This window comes from Lepidochelys kempii, chromosome 3, assembly GCF_965140285.1.
Source record: "Lepidochelys kempii isolate rLepKem1 chromosome 3, rLepKem1.hap1, whole genome shotgun sequence".
In the NCBI taxonomy this organism is placed as follows: domain Eukaryota; kingdom Metazoa; phylum Chordata; order Testudines; family Cheloniidae; genus Lepidochelys; species Lepidochelys kempii.
In genome coordinates, this window is record NC_136382.1 from 68,401,916 (window position 1) to 68,417,216 (window position 15,301).

General features: G+C 40.3%; 1 protein-coding gene across 4 annotated transcripts in view; it reads left to right on the forward strand.

The window, feature by feature from the left end:
• CFAP206 (cilia and flagella associated protein 206) overlaps nucleotides 1-15,301 on the forward strand; it is a 32,324-nt gene that overhangs the window by 9,681 nt on the left and 7,342 nt on the right. For all 4 annotated transcript variants that reach the window (XM_073336625.1, XM_073336627.1, XM_073336629.1 and 1 more), the window contains 6 exons: nucleotides 391-579; nucleotides 1,077-1,235; nucleotides 4,200-4,408; nucleotides 5,258-5,377; nucleotides 7,620-7,818; nucleotides 14,069-14,209. In XM_073336625.1, the coding sequence (XP_073192726.1) occupies nucleotides 391-579; nucleotides 1,077-1,235; nucleotides 4,200-4,408; nucleotides 5,258-5,377; nucleotides 7,620-7,818; nucleotides 14,069-14,209 (1,017 nt within the window). The remainder of the gene's footprint in view (nucleotides 1-390; nucleotides 580-1,076; nucleotides 1,236-4,199; nucleotides 4,409-5,257; nucleotides 5,378-7,619; nucleotides 7,819-14,068; nucleotides 14,210-15,301) is intronic.

Genomic DNA, 15,301 nt, shown 5'->3' on the forward strand with positions numbered 1-15,301 from the left:
TGATCAGTGCCCACTCCCAGTGACTTAAAATGGCAGAGAAGGTATGGGTGGAAAACAGGAAAAGAGAAGGGGGAGAATGAGAGTCAGAGTGACATGCAATATTCTTGGGATAGGGAGAGCTGAGAGGCATGGGACATTCATAGGGCATCAGGATAAACTGTGAAAATTATTTGAAAGATTTTGCTGCCTAGCACTGGCTTTCATAGTGGATTTTTAAAATTAGCAAAACTAAGGGCCTGATCGAAAGCCACTGAGATTTGGAGCAGGCCCAAAATACACAAACAGCATGTTCAGTACAATGAAAATTATGTTACTCTACGTACGTTAGACCAAAAATGAGAATAATATTTGGCTGTAACGTAGCACTTCTCAAATATCTTTCCTTCCCAGTTGAGTTACTTAATGAGCAGCATCGCATTCTAGAGGCCAGGCTGGCCCCTGTGAGCAGAGAAATCACAGATAATCGTGCTCGTACACGAGAAGAGCTGGAGAGCATTTATCGAAAGATTGTTAGCTATGTTCTGCTACGATCTGGCCTCGGATCCCCTACAGACATCAAGGTTGTTAGGGAGGCAACAGGTCAGTAATCAGTCAAAGTATCTGATACTGGGCATCCCTTGTGGGAAAAAAAAGTCTGGGTGTGATGCTGCTCTGACACTATGTAAAAATCTGGAATAATTCTGTTGACTTCAGTTGAGTTTCCTGGTGTGAAACTGGTGTAAGTTAGGAATCAGGCTGTCTAACTCTTTCATTAAAATGTCCATTGCCCAGATACTAGTAAATATTGTAAATTGTGGCAGTTTTAAAAATTTTTGCTACTAAAAGTCTGAATTTCAGTTAAATCATTTCTATGGCATAAAATAGCTTGATAGCATATCAGCCTGTCTGTTTTGTTATTTGCTAGTCTCCAACAAAAGGTGTGGTAAAATTATTAATTTGTGAATGCCTAAGCATCTCTCCAAATCTAGAATACACTTTTCTGTTTTCACAACTACCCATAAAGAGGAGTTAGTTTTGCTTCCCTAGTATTTTCAGTTTCATTCTTATACATGCTGTTATTTTTTAACTCTTTTCAGCTGCCCTGCAGAGTGTGTTTCCCCAGACAGAGCTGGGTGTTTTTCTCTCTCTCAGCAAGAAGGACAAAGAGCGACAACTGAAAGAACTTACCATGATTGTCACAGGAATTCGGTTATTCAACAAGGACTGTGGGAAAGGAGGAGAAGGCATTGATGACTGTAGGTATATTACTAAATTAAAATTATGAGCCCTAAGAAAGACTTTTGTTGCCTCTAGCTCCATGACTTCATGCTACTCAAGATAAGCAGGATTGGCCCAGTGTCAGTAAGCCTGAAGGGAAAACAAACCATTAGATGAATGAATTGTGTAATGCTTAAGGCCAATCAATGCAAATGTCAAAATGGTACTGTCAAAATATTTACAGTAGAGCATACCTTTAATATTGCGTGACATGTTAGAAATCCATGAGGCAGAAAATACATAAATTCTGATAATTTAGGGTAATTTCTCCCGATTCTTCTTGAATACTCAAAAATCTCTTAAATCTTGAGCCCTTCTAGTTGTTTAGATAACTATAATGATGTAAACTGATGGACTGGAATCTTTTTGAGTGTGCAGCCAGATAGCCCAAAATAGTAAGTCCAAAGAGATGGCTAAACTTCCTTGTTGCTCTTATTTTTGACTCCCTCCTTAAAATATAGAGTCATAGAGTTTAAAGCCAGAAGGGACCACTAGATCATCTAGTATGACCTCCTGTATATCACTGGTCACCAACACCACCCAGCACCTGCACACTAAATCCAACAACAGAAATGACACCAAACTAAATGAGAGCCACTGGAGACTAAACTATTATGTGCCACACACAGAAAATAGGAAGGACCAAGGTGCACCAGTGCAGGAGGCCCCTGCAGGGGCAGGGAAATGATTAAATGATAGAGACCCAGATAATTCTGGCAAGTAAGTGACCAACATCCACATGCTGCAGAGAAGGCAAAAATACCCCAAGGTCACTGCCAATCTGATGTTGGAAAATTTCTTTCCTGGCTCCATGTATATAGGAATCAGTTAGACCCTGAGCATATGAGCAAGAACCAGCCAGCCAAGCATCTGAGAGAGAGAATGTTCAAATGCCGCCTCATAGCCCTGGCCTACCCAGTGCTCTGTCTCCAGTTGTTGCTATCCCTGATGCTTCAGAAGAAGGAAATTTTTTTAAAAAAAACCTCTCAAAATGCAGGGGCAATGGGGAGGAATCCCTTCTTGACCCCTGCTGGTGGCCAACTGAAACCCTGAAGTATGAGCTTTAGGGACATAAGCCAGAAGTGAGCCCCACGTCTGTTGAGCCCTGCACCCTGCAAGCAACCAACGTTATTAAATATTTCATTGCTAAACGTATCAGAATTATTATTTAAATGGCTGTTCAATAGAAATAAAATTGCAATATATATGATATATTGTAATCTACGTAGTTTAATTGTATTTTCATGTAGAGGCTAAGACACTATATGTAAAATGTTCTAATACCTCTGAGTGAACGATGTTATACAAAAATAAATAATAACATGTACTGTGAGTTGTGAACATGCAAATAATCAACTATGCTACTGATTATTTCGATAATCGAGATAATACTTTGCACTTAGAGCACCTTTAATTCAAGGTTCTTAGTGCTCTTCACAAAGGTATATACAGCATTATTACCCCTCTTTACAGATTGAAAAATAGAGATTAATTGAAGAGTTTTATGTGATTTTTCTAAAGATCATACAGGAAATTGTGGGCCGAGCTGACTGGATAGAAATCAACAGTTTTGCCACTCAGATCGTCTCTCTGAGTCTAACCACTACAACACACTGCTTCTGCTGCTTTTCTATGTTTTAGTGTTAAGTCACATATAAAGAGGAATGCATAATAAAACCCCACATGACACAACTGTCTGCTCTGAGTGTGCACACTTATCTCTTTTGCATGCGCAGATGTCTATTTGCACATCCAAATGTAGAATGTAGTGGATGCACGCCTGTTTACACCCTCCTTTGATAATGAGGCTCTAAGGAAGAAGAGTTAATTATAAAACCATCAGCTCAAAGATTTTGGACTCCCGTTGGGCAGTTTATGGAATTTTGTGGGTTTTTTGTAATGTGCCATGTCCAGTAAGAGCAAAAATAGTTCATTTTAATCAGCAATATTATATTTTTATCTTTTTCTGGGCTTATATAGACCCATTACCGTACTATGTGAGCATCTCATAAATGTGAATTCATTCCCATAACACCTTTAATTATTATTATCCCAGTTTCACAGATGGGGAAACAGAGGCACATAAGTGATTTACCCAGAGTCACGCACACAATTTTGGAAGAGCCCAATATTGAACCAAGACCTTCTGAAAAGCTAATTTTCCATAATCCTAGACCGGGGCGGGCAAACTTTTTGGCCTGAGGGTCATATCAGGTTTCCAAAATTGTATGAAGGGCCGGTTAGGGGAGGCTGTGTCTCCCCAAACAGCCAGGCATGGCCTGGCCGTCACCTCCAATCTGACCCCCCTCCCACCCTGCTTCTTTCCCCCTGAGGGCTCCCCCGGGACTCCTGCCCCATCCAACCCCCCTGTTCCCCGCCCTCTGACCGCTCCGACCCCTATCCACACCCCTGACCACACCCCCAAACTCCCCTGCCCTCAATCCACCCCCAGCTCTTGCCCCCTTACCACGCTGCTTGGAGCATCGGTGGCTGGGTCAGGCCGCGGCTCTGCAACTGTGCTGCCCGGCCGCCCAGAGCATTGCAGTGGCAGTGCGGTGTGCTGAGGCTGCGGGGTAGCGGGAGCTGCGGAGAAGGGCCAGGGCCTAGCCTCCCGGGCCAGCAGCTCAGGGGCCGGGCAGGAGGGTCCCACGGGCCAGATGTGGCCCACCTCTGTCATAGACTATACTGTAGTATTTTCCTCACAGTATAGTTGTCATTGGTAAAAACCATTTGACCAGCAATGTATGTAATGGTTGGGTCTTGTGAACAAATTCTGGAAATGTGTGATGTCTCAGAATAAGAGCTTACACTCAGAAATCTGTTGGAGGATTCCTCTGATCAAAGTATTGAACTGAAAATATTAACTATCAAGCATGATTACCATGATGTGTTTCTATATCTGTTACCTTCCTATGTATCTCATACTAAATCTGCATAAATAGTGCCAGCTATTCTGAATGAAGCCATCCCAGCAGCCACGCAGCCTATTGATGCAGAGCTTCGTGCCTCCCAAGATCTGGCATACCGCTACACAGCTGTCTTGGAAATGAAGCATGAGAGCCCACACAGAAATATAGAATCTAGATTATCTATGTTAAAGGAAGCACTTTTCAATGTGAGACAACATGAAGCCTTCCTCTGCATCATTCTGGTGAGATATCACATTATATCTTATGGATTCTTTAGGATATCTTAATATGAAATTTCAGAGTAAACTGCATTTTACAAAGTAAAACAGGGGTATATGTTTGAGGAAAGAAATCCTGGTGCTGTGTTTGAGCTGTGCAGCTAGAATGATATGTTAAAAGTTCATGCTTCAGGGATTCAGCCGGCCACCTGCAGGGGTCAGGAAGGGATTTTACACATCCCCAATGTTATCTCTTTCCTCTGAAGCATCAGGGATGGACACTGCTGGAGATGGGACATTGGAGGGGGAAGGCCAGGGCTATGAGTTGACACCAAGAATTCTCTCTCTCAGGCACTTGACTGGCTGGTTCTTGCTCACATGCTCACGGTCTAGCTGTTTGCCATGTGTGAGGTCAAGAAGGAATTTTCCCTCATGTCAGATTAGCAGTGACCTTTGGGGGGTTTCGCCTTCCTCTGCAGCATGTGGGTATGGGTCACTTTCCAGGAGTATTTGAGTATATCTCATTTAATGATTTTCCTGCCATTGTGGGGGCCTCCTGTTCTCTGCATGTGGCACATACTGGTCTAGTCTCCTGTGGGTTGTAATACATTGCTCTGATTTCAGTTGTTGGGTTTAGTATGCGGGTGGGTGCTGGATGGTGTTGGGGACCTGTGATCTACAGGAGGTCAGACTAGATGATCTAGTGGTCCCTTCTGGCTGTAAAATTCTGACTCTATTTAGAAGTTAGGTTGCATGCCACCCCTTAAAATATAACTGCCCAAAAAGAGGCAGAATGCAAATACACAAATAGTTTCTGATAGCTATTTATATTTCTGTGACTGTACCCTTACCTGAGGTATGTTCTCTTTCCAGTCTGATGTGATCACGTGTGCACGAGAAGTTGAAATGATGGACAAGCAGTTTGCAGCACAAATAGAGCAGTTAAAAAACACTGTTAAAGCAAAGACTGCTGTACCTACGTCACAAGTTTTCGTAAGCATTTGAAATGCAAAAGTATTATTTTCTGAACAAAAGCAAATGAGAAAAATCACTTTTATTGTCTACAATACTAACATAATATTTATGTTGCAGTATCATGTGACATGGTTCACATAAATTTCATGTTGAATTAGGAAAAAAGATCTTATTTTCTGTATCTGTCTAATAGTGTTCCACAGACACAGCTACCTTGACATCTATTCATTTGCTTTAAAAAAGTTAAAAGGATTTGTTATTACACCTGCTTTGAGTTGATAATTGTGGTTTTACAAACATATTTTCCTATTTTTTTTAATATTTCTTTTTCTTTCCTGTTGCTTTGCGAAAGACATAAAAACAGGGAAAACTAACTCTAGGTGAATAGAGAAAATGATTATGCCAAAAGTGATGTTAAATGCATAGAATAGCACTAAAAATAGATTTTCTCTATTCCTTTTCTTTAAAGTAGCCTTAAATATTACTTGTAACAATAGTAGGTAGAAATATTCAGAGATGAGAGTTTTAAGTTAATGATGCTTCACTATTGTATTATGTTGGAATAGCCTTGGCTCAGAGTCTTCTATCCATATTATTTTGAAACTAGGGCTGTGCAAACCTACACATGGTCAGTTCTTATTTGGGTTCTTATTTTTAGCTGGGAAGATATGTAATAAAGTAGTCACTATCTTGTCCACTTTCTGTCATAATTAGTTATAATAAACATTTTGGAAGGGATCTTAAACCTCATGCTTCATGGCTTAAGTAAATCTCTAACTGTTAGAGAGCCTCATGAGACCTAATGTGGGGGGACAGATTATCCCACATCTACCTTCTTTAGGGTTCTTATACCTTCCTGGGAAGCATCTGGTGCTGCCCACTGTCAAAGAGAGGATACTGGACTAGATGCCTCTTGGGTCTGATCCAGTGTAGTTGTTTCTATATGCCCGTTGATCTTACAAATCCTGTCCTTTTAGCAGACACCCCTTTCTTCTATCCTGCTACCCAGAGCAATTCTTTCTCTTTGTCTTCTCTCTCCCTATACTGTTCATTTTTATTATGAGGGCCAAAAACATACTTGTCACTTTACAAGCAAACAAGAAGGCACATCATCCCTGTCCTAAGGAGTTTACCATAGATTTCCTTTCTTGAATAGCTTCTATGTACCAGGTTATTTGCCTGTTTTCTTCACTTCTGTTAGCAACAGAATATGTACAAGATACTTGATTCCATCTGTGCTCTTGCAGGTAGAACTTTCCCCATCACAAGACCACTTAATCCTACTTGTCTTCAAATTGCTGCAGAGAAGTTGTATTGTGTAAGAGCATCAGGAGATTTTTTAATTCAGCATTTGTAGCACAGGGCCTGGATTGAGAATGTAGCAGACAAGCATTTTAGAGTATAGAGTAGGCTCACTCATTTTCCAACAATTGAGTTACAGAAGGTTATGATACTATTTGCAGTAAAAATTATTTTGCTGTCATTCCTCTGTTTTCATTTCTTGTGTCCATAGCATTTCATGATAGTGATGCTGATGAACAACAGAGCTAACTCCCATAACAATTCTTATCATGGCTCCATTAACATGAATGCTAATGTGCTAGGATGAATTTTAAGTTCATTGAATGTATTCCTGATGTCGAGGGAGCCCTTTTCTACTGTGCTAAGATCTGAAAACTTGAAGATGCCTGTGTTAACATTCAAAATTTATTCGGCATAGTCAAGAATGTAATTATTTTCTACTGGCCATTTCCTCAGTGATTTCAAATATGTTACAACAGGTCCATTTTCTCCCATTGTCTTTGAAATCTGTATCTGTACTAAACTGTTTTGGGACTGAGGGAAAATGAGAGGAACAAAGGCTGAAATTTGTCTATGCCTAGGTCTGTTTGTGTTTCTTTTTATAGTTAACCTGAATACAGGAATTTCTTCTTTATTGCCTTCCTCTGCCTATCTTTTCATTTTGCATTTATATTATTATATTTGTGGGGAGGAGGAGAGACTCTTTTCCAATATAATTCAGAAAACTGCCTCCAATGTTTCCCCAAAATGTTTTTATTACTTTTAAAGTAAATTTAAATGGTTTCTAGGATTTGGGCCTGATCTTGCAAGCCCTCCACTGGGATTTCTGAGTGCAGAGGGCATGCAGGATTGGGCCCCTTGTGTTTAACAGTTGTATTTGTGACTATTGTTTACAGTATTTGTTTAATTATACAGACAAAGCAAATGTAGATTTCAGGTCTTTCTTATTATTTTCTAGCCTATCTTTCTTGCACTATCTAACCTCTGGACGAGCTTTCAGGATGAGATATTGCTGCTGAGTTTCCTGACTAATTTGACAGTCAGTCTACAGCAGTTCTTGGGAATCCATGCACAACTCTTTCCTGATGATGTGATGGAGTCGCTTCTCGAAGGAGTGACTGTGAAGAATGATGAGCAAAGGATAAAGGAAACCATGGGTACTGAAAGTTATCACATTTCCTTTTTCCTGTTTGAGTCCTTGTATGATTTTGTGACTTAAATCCTGTTTCTAAAAAGAGCAACATTCCTATCTAAAGCAGGACCTGACCCTGAAAATCTTTATTGACATAGGGGTCCTTACCCAATAGTCCTGTTGAGGGCAACAGAATTTTTGGGTGCTCAGGACCACATATGAGCACTTAATGCTTTACAGAACTGGACTCTTACTTTCTTGATGAAAACATGGTTTACATATAATTGGTACACATCTTCTGAAAACTGAGAGGAAAACAGTGCTCGGACACCAATACCTGGCCCCTGGGATAGTGCTACTATTTATTCTACATTATCAGTGTGCTGCTATACCTGGGACTGCTGCTGTTCCCCGTGAAGTCAATGGACACTTTGCCACTAATTTCTGTAGGTGTGAGATCAGACCTTTTTCATCTAAGGCCCTGTCACTGCTGTAGTTGAAATTTTGCTAGTAATACTCTTGGGAAGAGCATGTGAGATGGAATTCAGATGCAATTTTTAAAGTTACTCCTATGACATAAGCTACTAAATTGTTCTTTATGTTAAACTTGTAAGCACCTTGAGATATCTTCATATATTTTCCCATAATACTTACCAAAATGGGACCCTGATTCCTATTGGAGCAACTGGGTGCTATGTTAAACAAACTAGGGAAATACAACCTAGATGGAGCTGCTATAAGGTGGGTGCATAACTAATTGGAAAAACATTCCTAGAGGTACTTATCAGTGGTTCACAGTCAAGCCAGAAGTGCATATTGAGTGGGGTGCTGCAGGGATCAGTTCTGGGTCCAGTTCTGTTCAGTATCTTCATTAATGATTTAGATAATGGTATAGAGAATACATTTCTAAAGTTTGCAGACGATACCAAGCTGGGAGGGGTTGCTTTGGAGGATAGAATTAAAATCAAAATAATCTGGATGAACTGGAGAGATGGTCTGAAGTAAATAGGATGAAATTCCATAAGGACATATGCCAAGTACTCCACTCAGGAAGGAACAATCAGTTGCACACATACAAAATGGGAAATGACTGCCAGCGAAGGAGTACTGCAAAAAGGGATCTGGGAGTCATAGTGGATCACAAGCTAAATATGAGTCAACAGTGTAACGCTGTTGTAAAAAAACCAAATATCATTCTGGAATGTATTAGCAGGAGTCTTGTAAGTAAGACACGAGAAGTAATTCTTCTGCTCTACTCCATGCTGATTAGGCCTCAACTGGAGTATTGTGTCCAGTTCTGGGAGCCATATTTCAGGAAAGATAGGGACAAATTGGAGAAAGTCCAGGGAAGAGCAACAAAAATGATTGAAGCTCTAAAAAGCATGACTTATGAGGGAAGATTGAAAAAATTGAGTTTATTTAGTCTGGAGAAGAGAAGACTGCGAGGGAACATGATAACATTTTCAAGTACATAAAAGGTTGTTACAAAGAGCAGTGAGAAAAATTGTTCTTGTTAACCTCTGAGGAAAGGGTAAGAAGCAATGGTCTTAAATTACAGCAAGAGTGGCTTAGGTTGGACATTAGGAAAAACTTCCTGTCAGAGTGGTTAAGCACTGGAATAAATTGCCTAGGGAGGTTGTGGAATATCTGTCATTGGAGATTTTTAAGAGCAGGCTAGACAAACGCCTGTCAGGGGTGGTCTAGATAATACTTAATCCTGCCATGAGTGCAAGATGACCTCTTGAGGTCTCTTCCAGTCCTACAATTCTATGATAATATAAACAATAAATACTAAAAAGAGTCTTCAGTATAGGCGGAGCCAATCAGAGGTGGGGCCAGGAGGGCCATTTGGCCTGTGCCTCAAGCTCAAAGGGGGCCTCAAATTTAGACACTTGTTAAGTTTTTGGCATTTGATAAGTTTCACAACTTGTTGTTATGCGCATTCCAATCAGACCAAAATGTGACACGCTCTCTCAGCTTAGAGCTGCAAATTTAAGCAAATAAAAGATGTGATTTGGTAAAAGACATAATTTTTTTGTTAACTGATATAGATTTTGTCATATTAAAGAGTTAAAAATGTTAATAAATATTAATAAAAATATATCCATTTGGCCCAAGATTAGACTGTGATGAACGTGTCCTCTAGATCAGCTGATTATATAAACAAACCACTACTAGTGGCTGGTGCTGGATCAAGTGCATGTTGAAAGGAAGAGAATTGTTACATTTTAGTGTCTTTATAGTTTTACGTCTAGTTGACTAAGGAATTATTTATGTGTGAGAATTCCTCATTATTATCTTCATATGGTAGCTAAAAGAGGTGACTGGTTGGTTGGTTGAGCCCTAGCTTGGTAGCTTGGCCATTATCCTAGGCTTTCGTAGTCTATAGGCCCAGATTCAAGGTGAAAATGTGTGAGGATAATCGTGTACAGTGAGTTTTGTGAGGACACACATTTTAAATTTGTGGACATTATCCTTCTGTCTGTATCCGTGTCTGTGTTTACTATATATATGTCATCCCTTTGTCTTCAGTTCAGCCTGTTACATTATACCTTGCATGCTCCAGTGTTGATTCCATGATAAGGATAATAACCTGTCTGACTGTTTCATTTTGTGTTCTTAATTAGTATTCCTTCATTTTAAGTCTTTTCAGCATTTGTGTACCATTCAGCATTTGTGTACATGTTTACAGTAGAAGATTTCAAATGTAGATAAGCTACTTATTTACAGCAGAATATTTCAAGTGTGGATAGGCTACATATTGACCAAATAGATTACTATGAAGAGGAGATTTGAAAGTGGTGCAAGCAAGAGACGGCAAAAACAGCTGAGTGAAGCAGCAGCTACGAGCTCAAAGCCAATATCTTCATTTCTCAAACCACTAGAAAACACACCTTATCCAACAAACAATGCTACAGATAATGAAAACTCTGCAACTGCAACAGGTGATAATTCATTGCCAATATCTGAACATGAGGACAGTAGTCAAGAAGGAGATGTGCCAACAGTAACAGATGCAGCAGAAGATCCTGTGTACGATCAAGAAACTCAACAGCAACAGGAAGATGTAGATTTTATGCAGCAAGAGCAATTCATGAGTACTACAGGTTTGACTGTGACTGACATTGGAATTATGACAAGAGCAATACTGCCCAAATGCAATCTTTTCTTTAAATTAGTTGTTTTGAAATTCCAAATAACATTCCACGAGATGCTGATAATCATGCTTTCTCTACTCGTCTGCTGACAAAAACTCTTCCAAATGGTGAGACCTGCACAAAGAGACTGGTTATGCTGGAGTGAGGAAAAACAATCTCTGTACTGTTCACCCTGCTTCATTTTGAACAAAAGTGCTGCAAATGCATCAGTTCTCTCTGATCAGTCAGGATGGAGAATCAACAGAGGTTGGAGAAAATTGAAAGACCGAATACCATCACATGAGAGTTCAGCGTCACACAAAGAAAACTATGTTACATGGAAATCATCCAGTAGGGCAGCATCAGCTGAAAGTTCAGTTGAGAATTTACTCTTGATTGAACTCTCTACAAAAACTAATAACTGGAAAAAACTTCTTGACCGCATCCTGAATGTCATCCTTTTTCTTTCTGAGCGGGGATTGGCTTTCTTTGGTTCCAGTCAATGTTTTGGTAATCGTGCAAATGGAAACTTTCTAGACATAGTTGAGCTCCTCAGCAAATATGACCTACTTTTATCAGAGCATGTTAAACATGTTCGAGAATCGCAAGAGAGTCAAAAGAGTATGCGAGTCCATTATCTCTCCACACGCATACAAAATGAGTTTATTGAGCGATGTGTGTCATTCGTACAAACACTTTTTGATGAGATTTGAAATGTCAAGTATTTTTCAATCATTGTTGATGCCACTCCAGATTGTTCTCACAAGGAACAGACTACTATGCTTATTCGATATGTTAAGATTGTAGATAGCTCAAAATTTTCATTTGAAGAAAGGTTTATTTTGTTTGATAATTTCACGAGAAAAACTGGAAAAGAAATTGCTGCTCAAGTACTAGCAATTCTAGAAGGTTTTAAGTTAGATTTTCAAGTCTGCATTGGTCAAGCCTATGACAATGGATCTAATATGGTGGGGAAGTACAAAGGTGTACAAGCAGTTCTGCCTGAGCATAATTCAAACTGTATTTTCTCCAGCTGTAGAAACCACACACTAAACCTTTTAGGTGTTGACTGTGCAAGGAGGCAATTACTCCTTGTGCAATCGTGCAAGGAGGCAATTACTTACTTTGGAACTTTTCAGGAAATGTACAATATCTTCAGTAGCAGTCCACAAAGGTGAGAAATTCTGAAGCAATATCTTCCTGTTTCACTGCATGCGATGTTCAAAACTAGATGGTCTGCACGGATTGATGGTGTTCAACCAGTTGCGCAGCATTTGAATTCCGTGACAAAGGCTTTAAATGAGCTTGAATCTCTCAATCTCTCAATCTCACTGCACAGGCTCAAACTGAACTTCAGTCTATTCAGAAGCACATGTCCAAATTTGAATGCATTCTGATATCATCTTTGTGGATGAAGCTACTTACAATGATCCACCAAACTAATCTGGTAATTGAAGCACACAGTGCCACACTTGATGTTGAGAGGGATAATGTTGAAAGTCTTATCAATGACATTCAACAGATTTGTGAACAATGGCATGCGATCCTGACTGAGTCCAAATTAGTAGGACAGAATATTGGCATTTCATCTGAGATCCTCACCAATCGCAACTTACCTACTGAATCTGATGCCAAGCAGCATTATAGGGTCAATGTCTTCCTTGTCTTCATTGACTCTATTCAATCAGGTCTTACATGTCGATTTGAGTCACTGTGACTAATTCGTACCCTTTTGGGATTTCTTTGGCAGTTCAACAGACAGAGTAATGAAGATCTACTTTCTGCAGCTGAACGATTTCAGCAACAGTACAACAAAGAAATCTCAAAAGATCTCAGTGTTGAGGTCATCTTCCTCAAACGAATATATTCCACGAACTTTAAATTGGATTTCAAGCCAAAGGAATTGCTTCAAGAAATACTCGAACTTGGACTCTCTGGGGTGTTTCCTAATATCATAATTGCATTGCGTATTTTTGTGTTTGCCTACATCAGTGGCTCAGGTGAACACACCTTCAACATGTTGAAGCAGGTAAAGAACTATCACCATTCAACTATGGGACAAGAGCGTTTGAATGGGCTCGCCATGCTTAATATCAACTGTGACATTGCACGAAAGCTAGATTTTTCATCAATAATTAGTGCATTTGCACAGAAAAAGGCTAGAAAAGCATTTGTTAAATAAAAAAAATATTCAAATTATGTCTCACTCTTTTCTTTGGTGCCGTATTTTGTTTTCATGTGTCATCATTTTTTATTTTTATTATGGCTAGGGACCTCAAAAGCTGGAAGTAGCCCAGGCCTCTCTGGACCTCTGAGAGGGCCTGAGTATAGGTATGAATTTATATCATAAAGTACAGCTTTACCTATTATTAAAGTATGTATATAAATACATCCAGTTAAAATGCCACATTGATTTTAGAAAAAAGAAAAGGAGTACTTGTGGCACCTTAGAGACTAGCAAATTTATTTGAGCATAAGCTTTCGTGAGCTACAGCTCACTTCATCGTTGTAGCTCACGAAAACTTATGCTCAAATAAATTGGTTAGTCTCTAAGGTGCCACAAGTACTCCTTTTCTTTTTGCGAATACAAACTAACACGGCTACTACTCTGAAACCATTGATTTTAGAAATGCCCTGCACTTTAATAATTCAGGATTCCTTATGTTTTGCTTTGTCTGTTTATGCCTTCTGAAACCTCTGAGATGGAAAAAAAGAACAGTTTAATTCATTAGGGATATTAGGTTATCAGAAATATTTGTTCAGGGAGTTGTCGCTACCAATTAACCAAGTTCTGCTGTAGTGGATTTGAAACAAATGGGTGAGTTTAAAACAATGGCTGAAATTATTAGATTTTACCTTCTGTTTGTGGCCATGTGCTTCCAAGGAAAACCTACACTACTAGAATGCCTGGAGGCAGTCTACCACCAAAAAATAAGTAGGCCATGGTAAACCGGGGCCTGATTTTCAAAAGTGCTAAGTGTTCCCGCTCCTGTGGAAACCAGTGGAGCTGTGGGCGTTCAGCACTTCAGGCCACAATGTGTTAAAGCATGATTTAACTCCCTTTGAGATTCCCATTAAATCACATTTTAGGCATCATGTATTTTATTGTCATCTTTCCTTTGCCAAATTCTCTTTCAGGAATCAAAGTAAATGTTTCTGATTTCAAGGAACAAGAGTGGCTTTTTCCAGAAACCACGTCTAATTTTGATCAGTTGTTAATCCAGTACCGTGGGTTTTGTGCTCACACACTTGCTGAAAAAGATGGCCTCCTCCTCCCAGGTGTGTTCTGTATTATTATTAATATTATTATTTGTATTATTGGTGCCTAGAGTTAGAAGAATTTGTTCTTACTGTAAATATGCATACATTAGCAAAAAAGTACATTTAAAGACATATACTCGTGTGTTTCCTTCTGTGCAAACATGCAAACTAGAATAATTCATTGAACACTTTTGCACTTTATACCTAATGTGTAGTTCTAATAATCTTCTGTGTTTTTGAGTGTGTGTGAAATTATAATTAGTGTTCATATAACCATATGTTCTGGACTTGGCTATGATGTTCATACCTTTCGTCCCAGCAACCTTTCCAGCTCAAATATGTCTCTACCTAAGTTCCCTCTAAGCTGGGCAGCTGTGCGGCCGCACAGCTGGCTATTAAGCACTGTGTAGGCACTCAGGGCTGTGGCAGAGAGAGATGCCTCTCCCTGGACCTGCTGTGGTGCTGCTCCTCTGACCCAGCCCAGCCTTGGACCTGCCGCAGGCAGGGGACAGGTGCCCTTCCCCCAGCCCTGACCCAGCCCAGCCTGGACCTGCTGTGGCTAGGGGACAGGTGCCCCGGCCCCAACCCAGCCCGGCCTGGATCTGCTGCAGCCGGGGGAGAGGTGCCTCTCCCCCCACAAACCCAGGTGCTGCTGTGGGGAGAGAGAACTGGGGGGAGGAGTCCTCTCTCCCCACTGTAACCCCGGGGAGTTCCACTGCACCCCAAACCCCTCATCCCCAGCCCTACCCCAGATCCCACACCACCAGCCGGAGCCCTCACCCCCCCGCATCCCAGCCCTCTGCCGCAGCCCTGAGCCCCTCCCACACTCTGAACCCCTCAGCCCCACCCCACCACATGAATTTTGTTATGTGTATCAATATGGAGGTGATATGTCACACATCACTTCCATATTGGTGGACATAATAAAATTCGTTCCGCACTTGGATGGGAAAAATTAGAGGGAACACAGGTCTCTACCTGCTCATCTTTTTTGGTGATACTTTTTAGTAATCCTGTCATTTCTTTCGGTATAACTGATGGTTTGGTTTTGGTTTTTTTGAGGGCATGGGGGCAAAATACCACTGTTTGTAACAGTAAAAACAAGACTTC